At 40.6% G+C, this 18,847-nt stretch overlaps 1 protein-coding gene across 1 annotated transcript in view; it reads right to left on the reverse strand.

The window, feature by feature from the left end:
* DPP6 (dipeptidyl peptidase like 6) overlaps positions 1–18,847 on the reverse strand; it is a 375,478-nt gene that overhangs the window by 23,787 nt on the left and 332,844 nt on the right. Inside the window, exons 12-16 of the mRNA XM_054390267.1 lie at positions 18,207–18,245; positions 14,353–14,460; positions 13,686–13,777; positions 13,361–13,408; positions 11,345–11,463 (exon numbers count right to left, since the gene is read on the reverse strand). Of these exons, the coding sequence (XP_054246242.1) occupies positions 11,345–11,463; positions 13,361–13,408; positions 13,686–13,777; positions 14,353–14,460; positions 18,207–18,245 (406 nt within the window). The remainder of the gene's footprint in view (positions 1–11,344; positions 11,464–13,360; positions 13,409–13,685; positions 13,778–14,352; positions 14,461–18,206; positions 18,246–18,847) is intronic.

Consider the following 18,847-nt stretch of genomic DNA (forward strand, 5'->3'; position numbering starts at 1 on the left):
GTAGTTAAGTAATAACTAATGCTGGATATTAACTTTAAAAACCACAAAGAACTCATAAATAACCTCACTCTTCATTGTTGGGTTATGACGCTCTTTTTGTCTCATGGGTTCTCACATTCAAATATCTATCCTTAAGGTACTGATTATATTAATAAGGGACGAAACAAGCATTGTGCAAACTGAAAACAAAAGCCACTAATAAACCTTACAGCTGGTCCAGCTGGCAAAAAAAGGTGAAAGAAGCAGTTTTCCTTAGAGGAAGCTTTAAATCTTGTGGGATGGTAACATCTGTACTATCCACTGTAGAATAATGAGTTCGGTCAAGGTTGCTCATATAGCTGGAAATAACACACATGCACCCTAGGCTCAACATGCAGGAGGCCACTGCCTGATTTGTGAAGCTCCATTATTTGAAGCATTGAAGGAAGCCTGTTGTCATGGTCATTTATCTCCTACGAGTGGAGTTCAGATAAAATTTTATATATATGGAATGACCAAGTGCCAAGAGCCTTGGCTGCAGGCAGATGATAGATCACCTTCCTCTGGGCAATGTCAGACAGCTCATATTTACAAGCAAGAGTCAAAAAGAAAACAGGATCATGGCATGTAAAAGCAAGGAACATATAGTGCTTTGCAGAATTAAGTAATTTTAAAGGGAACAGGAGTTTCACTTTCATTCCACATTCTTTTTTTTTTTTTCTCCTTCCATGCACTGGAAATTGCAGGCACTCTTTATTAATTTAATTATTAAATATTAATGCATATTTTTTCCACTTGTTTTATGTCACTGAGTATTTAGGGGTACTTTACACCTCATTAAAAATGTATAGCAATACAGTGAAATATTTTATAACACAGAAGAATGGTCTACTTGAAGGAAGACAAAACATACCTGGAACATCCCCAAAAGCCATTGTGATGGTGGTGGTGGTGGGGGGGGGGAATTTCAACTCACACTGACACAGCCATCATTTAAATGAATTTTAGATTACTTTGACATGTCATTAAAAGTTGATAGAAAAGAAGTTCTGTTTCAAATTCCAAACCACTAGTGGCATTCTCTCTTTTCTTGGAGTTAATGGTCTTGTGGTACCTTCTGTTTGTGGAAAAGGGACTTTTCCATATCAGTCTGCTATTCTGAAGTCATATGAGAATGTGAGGCAGAGAGAATAGGCTCTCCCCACTCCATCCTGCTTTTACCCATGGGATTTCTGACCCATGAACTGCACACAAAGGAGCTGAGATGCAAGAGCCAACCTTGGCTGTTAAGTAAGAAAGGGAGTCAAGTGAATGCAAATGTGAATTATATAGTAATTATAATATAAATAGGGCCCAGAGATTAAGTCTGTGCATGCTTTCAAACAGCAGAAACTAATTTAAGCTTTATAAGCCTCAGGAAAAGTTCCAAAAGGTCACAGTTTGCCTGGAAGCACTAATTACAGCATCCTGCTACCCAGTATACAAAACCCCAAGTGTTGTAATCACCCTTGTATAGGAAACCATCCTGGCCACAACAGATAACAGTCACCCAGTGACCTAATCTGTCTTCTAGTCCTTGTGGACATACAGTACTGTGGTTCTCCAAGATGTGCAGAGGCAAAATACTATAAAGTGCTTTATAGGTGGTTATGGCATGTCACAGCAAGGCAAGGTGAGGCAGAGAAAGGCACCATGAGTTGGGATAGCAAGGTGAAACCACCTTCCCCTGAGCCTCCTCCTACTGGTCACCACCTGGAAACTATCACTTATGGCATCTGCAGTATGGGAAGTGTTTATAGTTGGCTCCTAGCCTTGGCTGGAGTCTTCAGAGCTATTGACATGACTACACTCAAAATGTGGTTAGCAGCTGGTGTATACCCCATTAGTAAAGTCTGGGAAGCAACCTTTCACATTTGTGTACCTATTGTGCTTCTCCATCCCTATGCTCTTGGCTTGGTCAGTAAAACTCTCCAGCACTAGTAGTTATTTCAGCATCTAATTAAGTCTCTTTAGACTACCTCCATGGCATCATTTATTATGATCCTTGCCAAAGGTCACCTGAATTGCAAAGCTCTGGCTCTCTTAGCAGGACCAGCTGCACTTAGAAAGCATTTACTTGAATTTCAGAAAGAAGTGCTCTGGAGACTCTCTAAGATGTTTTGCCATTACCATGATGGGTAGTTTTATGATATTAATAGTTGACGCTAAGTTCACATGCTGCAGAAATACTGCCAGGCAGCAGGCTTCCCATCTAAGTTTAAGGAGGGATTAAATGTAGGCATTTCTCTCCTGTACATCTAATGTTTGTATACACATCATCAAGCTTTCCTCAGATGTCCATCAGAGATATTCTAAGCCAAGTGGAGTGCTTACCTGGAGAGGTTAAATAGGAGCTTCAGCTTTGTCTCTCAAAAGCAATAAAAAGAGCTACTTATTTAACCTGGGTGTTATCAACAGAAAACCCTCCTAATGAAACACTCCCCCTGCAGCATTTAACAATCACTCTTTTCCTTCTTCAAAACCTTCTTAGAAGATCAATACCTCCATACCACTCACCAGTGCACACACATACATGTCTAAGGACCCTCCAAACAAAAAAGAGCTGTAGGATGATATTCCCCCTCACAGATGCTCTGAGTCTCCCAGGTCCTGACTCACTCACAGTGCTCTAAAATGATCTAATACATAATGATGTGCTAAAGCCACAATGGGTTATAATATTTTTCATCCCTTGTTCAGGAGACCATTGTCTCTCTAAAGGGCCTGAGCAATGCTGTGGTGGCACAGGAGGCTGATCCCATCTTGGGACATGTCATGGGCTACTCTGCTGCTCTGTGTACCTCCAGCTCCTGTTGTGGCTGGTGGGAATTAAGAGCATTCAGCACCTGGGAGGACTGTCCCCACAGTTCTTAAAGCCTGTGATGTAATTAGAGGGTAGTTATTGAATTGTTATTGAGACAGAAGTTCATGTGATGCTGTGAGCTAACAGCAAAGTGTGCAGCCATGCCTTGTTAACTCCTCACTCCACTATGATTTAATCACTTTACATGCTGGTTTTGTTACAGGAGTGCTCTCCTGCATACTAATAGCTGGGTTTCTGCTGGGAAGGTTCTTCTGCAGTGAATAGACTGAAGATTCACTGAAAGTTTCAAAACCACTTTGGAAATGTATCCATTTAAGGAGCCTCTATGCTCCTTATTGTCACTAGACATCTGAGCATTGAAGTCAGTAATGGATTTTATTATTTTCACACCACCTCTAGGAAGCTGGAATTACAAGATCTGCTTGAGTTCTCAAAAAGAGATTGTGACAGAGAAAGTCAAGCTCATGTGTCTTGCATTTTGCAGCTAGCTAGGACTTCTCAGAGCACTGTTACCAAACATGTCTTTGAACTCTCTCTGTCCAGATACAGGCTAATAAATTAAAACAACTACTATAAACCCCACTTGACTGTAGATGTATATGTCATAGGTGTCTGACTTCAACTCAGGATACACAGAATCCATAACATGATTACTTTGCTGCAGAAAGAGAAAAAGAAAGTAATCCACTTAGGTTTTGCAGATATATTTGCCTAAATATTGAGTTCTGAAGAAAGGCTGAGGGACTTGGGGCTTCCTAGCCTAAAGAAGAGAGGACTGAGGGGGAATCATAGAATCAGTCAGGGTGAATCTTATCAATGTTTACAAATACTTACAGAGTGGGTGACAGAAGAATGGGGCAGTCTCTTTTCAGTGGTGTCAAGTGATAGGACAAGAGGTAATGGCACAAAATTGAACATAAAAAGTTCTATCTAAACATGAGGAGGAACTTCTTTGAGGGTGGTAGAGCACTGGAACACGCTGGCCAGTGATGTAGTGGAGTCTCCATCTCTAGAGTCATTCAAAACCCACCTGGATGCCATCCTGTGAAACCCACTCTAGGTGAACCTAGGGGTTGGACTAGATGATTTCCAGAGGTCCCTTCCAACTCCTATCACTCTGTGATTCTGTGAGTTGCTTTATAGTTCATAAATAGCTAAATATATTCAGGGAAGAGCTAAGCTTCATACTTTCATTAATGCTTGCACTGATTTTACCTCTGCATAACAACTTAGAACAATCTGGTTGCAGGAATGCTATTGATATTGCTATTGTGACATGCAAGATTTCTGTATCATATATAAGGCCATACATGAGGAAGGTAGGTAGGTTTTGTAGACAAAAGGTTGCTTTATGAACTTGTGCTTCATGAATGTCAGAAATCTTACATCAATTTACACAGCTCCTGGTGTCTGCTTGTCCACAGCACAAAAACATTCTTGTCTCCAGGTTCTCCATTGCTTTCCAGGGATGGTAGGTCTGGCCCAAATGGCACAGGTTAAAAGGTCTGATTAAATGAAGGAATTGAGAAAGATGTAGAAAGAGGTTCATTACTCTCCTGCCTGAAGGCATGAGCCAACCTTTTATAGCAGGAGCTGGGCAGACTTGTCCCTGATGGGTACATTATTGCAAAAATCCTGAAGAGAGTAATTATGCACCATCCACCCTGACAGAGCTAGGCACATTTCTGGTCTGTTCCAGTAGCCAATGGTGCTTTTTCTTGGAGTGCTATTTTGCAATATGAGGAAGGAAATAGGGGTCATGATACTTGACTTACAATTTGGCCATAGGCAAACCATTAATTGCTGCTCCAGCTTTGCTTCCCACGTGGTAAAAGCCTGAAAATGATCATTTAGGGCAAGGTTGCAAAGGGTTTTACATATCTTTCTATAACTCAAATTTAACAGTGCAGTATTTGTTTTACCAACACTTCTACTGCATCTGCCCTGATCAATCTCAATATGGCATTATCCTGACATACTAAATAATACTAAGCTCTTCCTGTTCAAAGAGACATGGATGTACAAATTACTGCCAACAATATTTCTGTGATGATTGTCATATTAATGGAGAAACTGAATCAAAATGTGATTTGGTTCACTGACAGTGAAAGACAAATATCATGATCTTTGTAACTGAGGCAGAAAGGATTCAGAGACTTATTCAGAAAGCAAACCCCTAGCAGTAGAAGCCCCTGCTTGTTGGTTGTTTTTTGGTTGGTTTTTTTTCTCTTTGTGCTGAATAGTACAGACAAAAATTTCTCATGAGTGATATGCTAGAACTAGTACATCTTTGTAAACATATTGGGTGATTAGAAGTTCTATCTCTAGAATTTGAAGGATTTTCAGGGAAGAAAGATCTGCAAACTCAGCATGTCAGAAAGCGCAGATGAAACTGACTGAATCCATAAGAAGATGGGGAAACTACTACTGCTGTGTTATTTTGTTACAGTGAAATTCATCAAGTCCAAGCACTTTATTGGTTTAATTTAGCTTTCCTTTGGAATGCATTCAAGCCTATCCAAAGCAGCTGGCAATCCCATGAGACAATAAAATACTAGGGGATTTTTTCAAAATAAATATTCCGTAAAAAGACAAAGTCTTTATGCAGTAAATGACATCTAAGTATAGCCACAATGATAGAAACAATGCCCAGAATGTTATGTTTACTCACATTTAAGAAAAACTCATGGGTTTTAAATCCTTGAGCTGAACTATGCCATTGGTAATGGTGCTGGATGTTGGTGTTCTAAAGGATGCTGCTACCCACCCAGCTGCTGGTTGAGCTTATCTCATGCTGTACAGCACTGGGATATGCAACACATGAGGCTGCATCAATGACCTAATATTTCCACTTTCTTGACCACTTCCAGACTTCCTTAAAAGGTCTTTCTTCCCGCCGCCACCCCCCCCGCCACCTCCGCCCCAGGAATGCTGTTTAGGGTGTTTTAGTAATAAGCCCTTGCAACGTTTTGAAAAGGAAGCAGGAGAGGTTCTAGTTAGCAATCACTAACCAGGCTTGGAAAGATTGCACTGATCAAGGACATGAGCCCTGTTTTGAATCCTGCTCCCCACAAGCATAAATGCTGAGCTGATGCCTTCTCCTGAAGCAGCCCTCATTGTAAAGTAATGATTTCAGCTTATGTCTTTTGTAACTTACACTCATCTACACTCAAATATTCTATGTATCATAGAATCATAGAATCAATAAGGTTGGAAAAGACCTCAGAGATCATCAAGTCCAACCTATCATCCAGCACCCCATGACTAACTAAACCATGGCTTCAAGTGCCATGTCCAATCCTTTTTTGAACACCTCCAGGGACAGTGACTCCACCACTTCCCTGGGCAGCACATTCCAATGGCAGATCACTCTTTCTGTGAAGAACTTTCTCCTCACCTCGAGACTAAACTTCCCCTGGTGCAGCTTGAGACTGTGTCCTCTTGTTCTGCTGCTGGTTGCCTGGGAGAAGAGACCAACCCCCACCTGTCTACAACCTTCTTTCAGGTAGTTGTAGAGAGCAATGAGGTCACCCCTGAGCCTCCTCTTCTCCAGGCTAAACACCTCCAGCTCCCTCAGCCTCTCCTCATAGGGTTTGTGCTCCAGACCTCTCAGCAGCCTTGCTGCCTTTCTCTGGACATGTTCAAGTGTCTCAATACCCTTCTTATATTGAGGAGCCCAGGCACCCTTCAGAAGTGCAGACCTTTCTGTGTGGGCAGGAGCTCATGCCATGACCACATCATTGCACAGAAAAAAACTAGATCTGCAAAATTATTCCAAAATGTGGTTTTAGACTTCTCCGTCCTGGAGGGCTGAACCTTGCAAAATCATGCTTTGGACTCTGCAATGTTAAAATGAGGTTAAAAAAGAGGTTAAGGCAACGTGCCACCAAGCAGAGGCAGATGATTTCATGAAACTTGGTAGTGAAATTCTTTGCTAACAAAAATCTGGAAAATAAAAGAAATGAAGAGTAACAAAATGACTTCTTAATGCTCAGAATAAACCTAATAAGCGGAAGCAGCACGCAATGCTCCTAAGTGTTCCCATGTCCAGATGGTGTTTCCATATTCCACCAAAAGAAAGGAAAGATAATTTAATTCTCAAGAAACAGTTTAAGGAGATGAGAAGGTTATAGCCACATGCTGCCTCTATAAAGAAAAAACGTGAAGCACTTGTCTTTAAAACTCATAAATACACAGAGAGGATGAATTACATGCACAGCACTTCCAGGAGCTTGACTCAGATTGTGGCTAATTCGCTTGCATTACTTCTGTGTTAGCCTAAATCACTCCCAGAGGAGATCCTCGGCTTGCCAAGTTTCCCTACTCTGTTCTTTTGCACCACTTGTTCTCTGTATATGGGACTGAACCAGAGTTTTGTCTGGCAGGATCTAAGAGCTATAAATCCTATATTTAAAGGTTTCCCAGACCTATAGGCATCTTTCAGCACTGCAGGGCCAGGAGTGTAGCTACAGAGCTGTTGTCATCACACTGCTGGCTCAGAGGGCATACTTTGGGAAAAGCAGATGAATCTCTTTCCTGTTGGCTCTTTAGGTATTTTATCAAGCACAGCTCAGTTACAACATATCATTTTGCTCTGCAGCTACAAAATGGCCTGCTAGGAAAGACAGAAATGGCTTCATTCCTGTTACCCATGATTACTGATCCACAGCATCTAGGCTAAGCTACTGAAAACTTCAGTGCTAGAGAGGACATCTAAAGCAGGTGATAATACTTTGATATTTTTATTAGGAGAGTCCATTTTTCTTTCTTCAAAGAGAGAGACAGCGTTAAAGTCATCTGACCTGCACAATAGTGGCAGTAAAGTCTACCAGTCAGCTACAAACACAGGTTCTACAGAGACAATCTTCAAAGAGTTAGGATGAACAACTGTTTCTGGAAAAGGAGGAAGACCTGAGAGACAAATGAAAGGACAACACATAGTGCATTGGCAAATGGGCTTCTCTGTCACCAGCAACCACGCCAAATGTGACAATAACTTTCTCTTAGCCCTCATTACCTCCCTCCTCTGTGTAACTAAAAATGATTAAACTCTTCTTGTTAATGCATGATTATGGAGAATTTTAATTAGCAGGCTGGTAGGCATCCCATGAACACCCTCCCTTATCATTTTCATCATGTATTAAATGGCATGAATTGCAGCAACACATGCATGTGTCAGAGGTCTTCCTCACTATTCTGCTTACCTCACAGCTAGAAAGCATTAACCCTTTGTGGGGAACCTTTCACCTCCTCAAGTATATTGAGCTGACCAAGATCAGCTTAGGGCAGGTCAGGTGATGGAGAACAACCAACAAAAGGATGCTACAATGCCTCTGTCTGCAATAGCAGGGACTTGAACTCCAAGATCTGGAACATCTGGATTCCATTCTGTGTGGTCAAGCAAATGCCTCAGTGACTTCACACTGTAAGCAAACCCATGCTGCAGAGTGTCTCAGTACCAGTTAGCCTGCAACAGAAATTGTTGGAGGTCCTTTCTTCCCCCATGAACAACCTCACTAGGACTCAAATTCTAATAGTGCTGGCAGGTTCCACAGGGGAAGGAGGCATTCAAAATAAGGTACATCTATTTAAAATGCAAATACTAAAGCACTACTCAGGTGACTAAAATGGTAATTGCTGATTAGGCTTTATCCTTCAGATGAGAAGGAGGTACCACCTAAAAATGGACTTTAGTGCTTTATTGGCTCAGTGTCACTCAGCCTTGCACAGCACATCTCTGAGCCCCTCTAAAGAAACAGCAACAAATTGCTTCCAACAACCAAATCTTGCAATTTCTTACCCTTTTCTCTAGGCAATTGAATTTTACATCGTATTCCAGATGAGAAAACTCTGTCCTCAATTAGATTTATGTATAAAGTAACAAAACCCTTCCACCCAGATCTTCATTCTGTGTATCTTAGAGGGAATCAGTAGCAGTGCCTGTGCTGGTTTACGAGAGGAGATGGAAGTACAAGCCTATATTTTATGATGAAAATGACAGCAGGAGTGACCTTGCTCCAGCACATATTGCTTTTTCAACAGTGTCTAGAGGAGATAATTTAACAGCAGTCTGCAAAGCATCATGTTTCCTCAGATCCTGCTACAGTAATTCAATCATAAGCATATAAAATTAGATGAAAAATAAGGTAACTAGCCTTCTGGGACTGTGTGATTGCAATAAATGCTGCCTCCTGACAGTAAGCATTACATTGTCCTCTTGAAAGAGAGGTTACCTTTCATTATAGTGTACTTCTTCTCTCACTTCACTCTGTGCCAGGTGGCACTGCTGTTAAGCACAGGCTGCAGGACAGCAAAACCCCCTTTAAGGCAATTATATGCTGCATCTAAGGTAACAATTATATGCTGCATCTAAGGTAACAAAGCAACGAGTAGGAAACTTCTAACTCTTGAAATTTAGGATCAAAGAGCAATGCCAGACATTTCTTGCTCTTTGTTTGTTATTGGTTTTTTGTTTGTTTGTTTTAACATAAAATATATGTTTTCCCTTTACATTGTCTTTCATTTAAGTATCAGATCCTTAATCAAATCTTACAAACCTTGCCATGTGTCAACCAGGTTGGAAAAGACCTCAGAGATCATCAAGTCCAACCTATCACCTAACACAACCTGACAACTAAACCATGGCTCCAAGTGCCACATCCAATCTTTTTCTGAACACCTCCAGGGATGGTGACTCCATCACCTCCCCCAGGCAGCACATTCCACTGCCAATTACTCTTTCTGTGAAGAACTTTCTCCTCACCTCAAGCCTAAATGTCCCCTGGAGCAGCTTGAGACTGTGTCCTCTTGTTCTGGTGCTGGTTGTCTGGAGAAGAGACCAACCCCCACCTGTCTACAACCACCTTTCAGGTATTTATGGAGAGCAATAAGGTCTCCCCTGAGCCTCCTCTTCTCCAGGCTAAACAAACCCAGCTCCCTCAGCCTCTCCTCACAGGACTTGTGCTCCGGACCTCTCACCAGCCTCATTGCTCTTCTCTGTACACTTTCAAGTATCTCAAGAGGGGCAGTCCCTTTATTGCCAAACAGACTGCAGGCATTCAGCAGAGACTACTTATCTGCTCTGTCACAGAATACACTTTTTGTTATGTTACACACATTTATTTTCTCCTGAGCTGTTGAAATTAAGGCATTTCTTGTTGGCTTACTGCTTTTGCAACACTTGTTCTAGAGCAGCTTCAGTGATAGCAGCAGACAACCAGCATGCTTGCACCATATCTGTAATTTAGGATAATTAAGTAGAATCCAATGACATAGGATTAAATGCTACGAAGTTCCACAATTATTCTTAACAGAGCTGGAGGAAGCCAGCTTTTATGACTCTTCTTCTGAAACGTTCTCTATTCTTAGCCTTTTAGACACTCTAAGGCACTTTCAGCACAGGAACTCTCTGTTGGACCTGTAGATGACTGTGTTGAGGTAAATTTGTGATCAATGAGCAGTGAAACACCAGATATTTGTATCAGTGTGAGAGCCGAAATCCACCTCCCACACTGACAAGAACCAGGCTAGCTCAGTCTGGAAGCAAATGAAAGCTCTATTTACAAGCAAATCTACAATCTATAATGAAATGCAATGAATGTGTACAAATATACACTACTCACAACATTTACAAATATGTACAATGAACAGAAAAAATCACAATCAAGCTCCCTTTGCTTCCCTCAAGGGGCCTCCCCCCTCAGCCAGAAGGACTCCCCCCCAGACTCCCCTGGCAGAAGGCAGTCAAGAAGCAGAGAGGCTGTTAGACTTACTTAGTCAAGGTCAGTGTGTTATCTTCAGCCAGAAAAGAAGAAGCAGGCAGACAGAAGCCCAGCAAGCTGAGACTGCCCAATTCCCCAACCTTGTTTTGAGTAGAGATTCTTAAACATTTCTACCTCTCCAATGGAAGGGTTTAGAACAATCATTATTTTGCTTTCTCACACCTAATAGTGATTTATTTACATTCTTTCACTTTCTCTGCTCGAACTTTGTGAGAAGAAAAATTAAAGACAGTCTTAAAACCATCACAATATTCTCTACTCACACTGCCCATTAGGTAGCTTTCTGAAAAGTGCCTTTTCTTGGCAAGCTGTCTTTTCATTGTAATTTATGGACTTTGAATCCCCCTGTTCATGGTACTGGTATGAGTTGGGTGCATTTGGAATTCAGTCCCAGTCACCCACAGGTAATCCTACCTCTGACATTTTATGACTTCTAGGTTTTGTTCGTACTTTAACTTAAGGATGTTTGGAGTAGTCATTGACAGTCAGTATGCAGAGCAAAAGACTGCACACATCTGCTTTCTGGTTGACAGTCCAAATACACAACAGAAAAAGGAAACCAGCCAGTGTTAAGAGTAAAGCTTTAAAAGAAAAGTGACCCAGATATTTGTGGCTAGTCTTTAAAAGCTGCCCACGTTTACCCAGGGTATTTAAAGATATCAATGTCAGCTCCAAATCCCATCCTCAAGCACGACAACTGCAACAGCAGAGCTCAACATACCTTCACATGTCAGTAGGAAGTACTCCAGATTGTGACTGAAGGATGCACTGAAATAAGTGCAGTTTTCAATCAGATCACAAGACAGACACCGCCTGTTGAAGTTTCCATTCGTGCTTGCACTGAAAAAGTTAATACAAGTCCATGAAGGTCACTGAGTAAATGTTATTTGCAAGCAACATTACTTGAATCTTACTGTACTGTAGAACAAGAACATTAATATAATGTGTCCAACATTAGTAAGAGGCAAAGCATTTCCATTTGGTTGAGCTTAAATAGCAGCAATGGCTTTTTTTTTTTTTTTTTTTTTTTTTCCTGAATGGAGAATATATAAAAGGCTAGAGATGTCTTTTCAGCAAGGTCAGGTGCTCATGAAGGAAGGTATAGTTTTTAAAAGAAAATGATGGTTGCACTTGAAGAGGAAGTCATAACTTGGAGGATGAATGTATGAAACAATGAAGAAGTATTTCTACACCTACATATATTACAACAGACAACAAAGAGCTGGACTTGCTTTATATAAGTTTCTTACTGGTTGCCTCACTGGTCTGATTTGCTAGCAGCTGCCTCAGAGGCCACATCCCTTTCTGTGGGGTTAATAGTTGTTACTGTAATACCCAAATGGAAAGGAAAAATTGTATTTAGGGATTTGGTTTTGCTGATGGTAACATGACCTGTCCACAGAAATGCTTTGTGTCTACTGTATGTTGAAGATTAGATACAGAGTATTAGCAAACATTAATTTGTAACATTTTGCACTGCTATAGCATTTTTAAAATTGAAAATGCTTCAAGAATATTAACTAACAGGTCTTTCCAGATGAGTGTTTTTGATACCATTTAAAAGTAGAAAGAGATGAGGCTGAACCACCTTCTGAGGGCCACAGCGACTGAACTGAGTAGCTCTTGGGCTCTTGTTCAGGCTCAAACTGTGTCTTTGAGTTAATCCTGTTTAAAGCTACAAAATCAGACACAGAAAGCAACACCCTCAAACAGATCTTCATCTGATGCAAACTGTCAGAACTCCAGTGGAGCTCTGTTGATGAACATATGTCAAGGTTGCTGCTGAGTTGACACCCTTGGGCTGGGATGAGAGACAATCAAACTATCCAGCACCGAAAATAAAATACCTGATGTGAGGCCAAGATCACTGTGCAATCAAAGTCAGGTCAAGGACATTACCATTTTGAGCATCTCTTTCCCTGTTGCCAATGTGGGAAGGTGAGGTTAATGAGGCACCAGGGTGAGATGTATGCCAAGAGTAGCAAGGGATGGGAAGCATGAGTTGACTCATGCTAGCGGCTCTTAAGCAGCTGTGCCTAGACTTAGGTTTTAGGACAAAATGTTCTTCCCATTTTAGTAGAAATGAATCGTCAATACAAAACAAGTCATTCCAAAACAAGTATTTAAAAGTTTGGGTTTCCTCCCCTTTCTGATCTGCTTGCACAATATTTCATCATAGCACTACCAATAGCTCACTATCTATCACCCTTTTACATTTCATATAGTTAGGGAGGACACAAAAGTCATCTGGAATTGCAGGAAAACATCTGCAAACATAACACTGTTATTTCTTTTCAATCTCATGAAGAGGTGAGGTGCTATCAAATTTCCATGAAAACTGCTTTCTGGAAGTATAAAACCAGTTTACAGCATTAGCTAATGCAATTCTGAATTCTTTCTAGTGTTCTGTTGGAAAGTTTTGTGACAGTTTATCAATTTGAGACTAACTTTAAATTTGCAATAAAATGAGAAAATTGCTAAACAGAAACCATTTCCAAATGTCAAGCATTTTGTTCACCATTGTTATGCTGTTCTGCCTATCTCAATGACACATTGCAAGATCTTGCAGTGCCATTAAAGACAAACACATAGGAAACAGTTTCTATTGAAGTGGCTTATGTAGTGATTCACAGAAGACTGCAATAAGAAAGAGTTTCTATTGAAATTGCTTATGTAATGATTCACATAAGACTGAAAAAATGGGAGATTCTGTACCTGGAGTTAGTAAAGCACATACCTGTACAAATGTCGTCTCCTTGGCAAATCTTCTGTGCTGTGGAAATAACTGGGGGGGAAAAAAAATAATCAAAATGCTCTTTAGTTGAGTGTTCACAAGTGTTTCAGAAAACATCTAACTCAATACTTTTTTCCTAATGCATCAGTATTTTTTGCAGGCCAATAAAGGACTATTTCTAAAACTGGCTAAGCCAAAAGAGAGACAGGTCCCCCTGCTCTCTTATCTCCAATTCCTTAGGCTCATACATTTCAGATGCACTGCAATTAACCCTACAGCCCAGGGCTGGACAAAGGAAGGCTGATTTGCCAGACCATAGTTTACTTACATTTTATGCCTCTTTTCATCGTATGCCAATATCTTTGTCACATCCCAGTCACCAGATGTAATAGATTGCAAGTTGTCGCTGCTACTATTGGGCTGCCAGAAAGAAAAGAGCACTAGATTTCTTTATTCTTAAAAGAGATATCCCAGCAAAGCTTCTCTTCTGAAAAAGGGAGCTCTGTTGACTCCATAGCCTATTAAAAATAAAGCATGCTTCTCCAATTTCCACCCTTGCCCCTGCATAGGAATAATAGAGAGTCAAAATCATTTTAACCATAACTCCATTGAAGATAATGGGATGAATTCAGCACAGAACAGCTTCAAACTCCTTCCTCTAATCCAGTGTGCCCGTGAGCTTCTGATTAATCCTTTATGGCAGTGCAGGGATTTACTAATTTACATACAACTAAGAAGGCATCAAAAAACCTAAAACCAAGTGATGATATTGTTTGGAAAGAGACAGTGTGGTGACCTTTCGCTTCTAAGTATCTCGTGTTGAAATTCATGTTCTCTTATGCCCAATAAAGCGTCACTTGAAGGTTTCCTTTTAGGCACAAGACCCACATTCTACACTTGCACCTCCAGCTTTGCTGATACAAGCACAGATGCTACTTTGTGTTGCCTTCTGCTTCAGGTGAGACCCAAAGCAGGAGCAAGAGTGAGTGAATCACCTGTGATGACGACATGGCGATGTGGTAGAAATTCCCACGTCCTCCCTGAGGCATGGCGCGGACAAAGAAAAACTTCCGACCATCCCTGGAAAAAACTGGCTCTTCATTCTGTAAGTGGCAAATATAAGAGTTGTGTTAATGGTTCATTCGTTGTACTCAAAACTGCTCAGCACTGCAAGACCCCATGAAATGAATTCCCAGGGAGATAGAGAGTGCTTTTCAGCAGCAACCTGAAGCAAACAAAAATCCCGTGGAAAACAGGAGAAAGTTTTGAAGATTACTGCTTCCTCTCTTGGGAAAGCAGACATCGTTCAGCTGTGAGAAAACAGGGAGACAGGTAGCAAGGAGAGCTCCTTGGCTTATAAAGTCAATTTTCATTTGCAAAGCAAAAAGAACATGTGTCCAGCTGACTACTCGGGGCAGTTGGAATACAGCCTTCAGAAATGGTTTGAACCTCGCTGGCAGAAGTTTGGCAATACCCTGCTGGAAGAACTGATCTGTTCCTGTTCCTTGAGGAAACACAAGTAACAGCATCTAACTGCTCTCTCTTCCTACTTCCTTACACATGCTTATTTCAATGAATTATTGAGGAAGGGGAGGACATCCTGCAGAACTGTCTCTGATTCACGGCTCCCAGGTGACCATGATGATTGACTTTTATTGAGTGACTAGAACTTTCAACCAGAGACAGAGGAGACTCAATAGAAGGAAATCAAACACTACACATGACAAGCAAGCATTTCCTGGAAGGGTCTTTGTCTTAGTTTTGCACAGAAACCCCAAAGCACATAAGAAGCCTCCACTACAGGAGATGGTTAAAGAACAAATTACAAAGGAAAGCAGCAGGATGGTCCATATGGTGTGACACAGTAACACTGTACCAAGGGAAATGGCTAGAAGAAGCTACTTCAGAATAAAACAGGAGATGAACCTCTCCTGTGATGTCAGGCTTTTCTGGGAACTGAGTGAGTCCGGACTTCCCTGGTCTAGCTTCTTGGATTCTTCTTCTTTAAAGGCAATCAACTGGAAAAATGTTGCCCAGCCTCTTCTGGGTCATCCTTTAGTTCAGAGCTAATCACACACTCTGGCAAGCATCCAGATACCACACTGAACCAGGAAGGACTTGATTGTGCAGGGAGACTGACAGCTAATATAAAAACCTACAGCAAAGAAATGAACACTTTTATTTCTCATAAACTAATGCATTATTCTCACTGTATGCTCCTTTGCTCCCAGTTATTTACTGATTAATTATTTTCCACTATTTATCAGATTTATCAATGCTGTATTAGGTGTTCAAACAATTTGTTTTCCTTTTTTTTTTCCTCTTGCTTAGGTTTCTAGAGTATTTTAAAATATGCCCATTTACAGCTTGTTGCAGCTCTATGAAATATTGGTTTCATTTGTTTCTGACATTGTTCTGGAACCTGAAACATGAAACTGTATTATTTCCAAATGTCTTTTGTGGCAGGAGAAACCTCATTGAAAAACAACTGTGATAACTTGGGCAAACCTTCTGCTTGACAGGTTTTCCTTTACTGAAGCAAACAGCAATGAGTTCACTCTCCATTTCTGTAGCTGTACCTATTAAATTATGTATTCCAGTAATACATCTCTGCCAGTGAGAGCAGGTATGATGCAGGTTAGCTGGAGGTTCATTCAGAGTTACAGGGGAAGGAGGTACATGACATGGATGATAAATACCAGGCTTTAACACCCAGCTGGTATTATGAGACTGCTGGTTTGCATGTTCCTGTTGCTGCAAAGACAACACATTATTACAGTCAGAACTTTGTTCAGGATCTTGATAGAAGTGGTGACTTATCCCAGATGCCAGATGGGGGAATGTTAGGCTGAAAAGCTTTTGGAATAGGATTTGATACTGTAGGGAGCTACACCGGGCAGGTAATTAAAAGATTCTGCAGTTTGAGCCTTTGGTTGACCGCTGCTGACTGAACTCTATAGCACTATGTGGTGGGCTGAAATAATTTAGAATAATCATTATTTTCCTTTCTTACACCCAATAGTGCTTTATTTACATTGTTAGCACTTTCTGCTTAAGATCTGTGAAAAATTTTAAAGGCATAGCCCTAAAACCAGTACACACTACAACAGATAAGCTGTCCTTGAAATCGGTTTAATGCTGGCTAAAGAAAATACTTCTCCTATGCAGCAAGTAGGGAATTTTTCTAAGTTTTGGCCACAGAAGGCTTATGGAAGCAGCTGGTATCAGGTCCATAGAAGGATTGAACAATATGATGATTCATTAACAGATCCTATATAGACATTCTCAAATGCCTGTAATCATTTTACTGTAGATGGTTGTGAAATATGGGAGGACTGGGCTGCAGAAAGCAGCCAGCTCACACCCTGTCCTTAAATACCAGCAGCTGCTCTCCTCTAAAGACAGAACAGTGGAGCTGAGGGAGCAGTGGTGAGACTCAGCAGGACACTTCTTAAGTCTTTATGACTATTCTTGTCTTTTTGCTCAGCTAGATCTCTGTATTTAGACAAATGAATCTTCCCAAACAGTCAATGCCAGCCTCAAGAAATCCTCTGCTTTATGCAGATGAAGGACAAAGCTGTCCTCATGTCAGCTACACATAGCAATAACTCAGTGCTCTCAGACTCAAGTATAAAGGGAAAAAACAGTAGGGTAACTCTTGTGAGATTTCACAGCAGTTTGAATTGAAGCTTAAATCTGACTAAGTGTGGGTCCCTGATACCATTTGCCTTTCTGGGACCTGAGTTAGCAGTTTATTTGCAATGCTTGAAGCACAAAATCTATTTCCTCTGTAAAACAATTTTTTATCTGGATCAGACATAGCCTGTTGCTGTAGGACAGCCACTGGCATATTGTTCTTGCTGTGAACTGATGTATTGCAGTTTCTGCAGGTTCTTGGAACCTCTGAACAAGGTGTGACAAAATATGAAATGCTTTAAATCTGGACCTGGAAAAAATATAGTCCAAGATCTTTATCTGACATGCTACTACCCATCTGGTGTTCATATATCCCATGAAAAACAGTTCAGTGTTTTGGCTGAACTGGTGTCATCAGCTTCTCCTTGAAGAACAGCTTAATCAAATCCGAGGTCACATCACAAACTGAATGCTGGGGAAGTGCTGTAAATTTTCTTCCAGAGATTTACATTCTGGAAATCCAGACATTTTGAATACGCATATGTTGAAACAAACAAACAAACCAACCCACCACAACATTTTCTGGAAAAACAAAAACAAACACAAAACCAAAAACAAACAAAGAAACACACCAAAACCCACAAAACCCCCCAAACAAAACCAAACCAAACTCAAGCCAGAAACAACCCCAAACCCTCATAAATCAAAATTGCTTGGGGGTTTAAATTTTCTTTCCCCCTGCCTTTCTTTCTTTCAGGATTTATATTAATATTTCATTTGGAAGATAGGAGCACATTGCCATGCAATGTATTACACACAAGTTACAGCATCAGAAGAATAAAGTGACACAGTTGTCTGTTAAAATAGGATATTAATATCTGCATCAACAGTCACAACAAGCAGTATGAAAAACTACCTCTGAGGTTGAGGAGTCTGACACAGGTACTTTCAGTGGGGGAATTTCCAGCAGCATCAATGTTTTGGCTGTTTTACATCCAAATAAATTTCAGGCTATGAACTGTGGGACCTAGCAGAGAAGGTGACCTCTTCAGGAAGAGGAAATTATTACTGGGAAATTGTTTTCTATAATATAAACCACACCAACTTCCAAGTATCTTTCTCTGCTCTGGAAATTTGTTTTTTCTTTGGAAGAGAAACAAAGAAAGACAAAAACCTACCAAAAACCTGACCACAAAGAGAAGATCACTATTACCTGTCTGTGCAGCCAGCCTTCACTTTCATCTTCATGTTTCTAAAACAAAACAAGACCATTAAAAACCATACCTCAGATGTATTAAATTTTGCTTATCAGTGCAAGAAGCAATTGGATTGAATGGCAAAACTTGTGCAGAATCACCAGGAAACTGCTTAAAAATCCAGTAACTGCTCCCCTTGTTATTCCTCTCTGATGAATAAGAATGTACCTGTTCAAGAGAATATTTTACTCATACTCAACACATGAATGTACAAGATATATTATTCCCCACAGAAATAAAGCCTAAGAAGCAAATAAAGGCTGAATTAAAAGCAGTTAAGAAAAGATGCTGCACTGTGTGCTATGGACAGTATTGCATCATTTTTTCAAGGGACATACATATTAGAATACTTTTCTACTGTGGAAGCATCTATGTGAGTTTAAAAGATGTTATCTGCAAGTACTTACACAGATTATATCAATATGCCTTTTACATTAGTAGGTGTGTGACCTACTGTAGATGATCCTGCTTTGGCAGGGAGATTCTAGTAGATGATCTTTCAAGGTGCCTTCTAACCTCTAACATTCTCTGTGGCATTAGCAACTTTTAGCTAAATATCTATAATGCCACTTAACCAGAATGTTGCACAGATGCTCAG

Source organism: Indicator indicator, chromosome 20 (assembly GCF_027791375.1).
Source record: "Indicator indicator isolate 239-I01 chromosome 20, UM_Iind_1.1, whole genome shotgun sequence".
NCBI classification, from domain to species: domain Eukaryota; kingdom Metazoa; phylum Chordata; class Aves; order Piciformes; family Indicatoridae; genus Indicator; species Indicator indicator.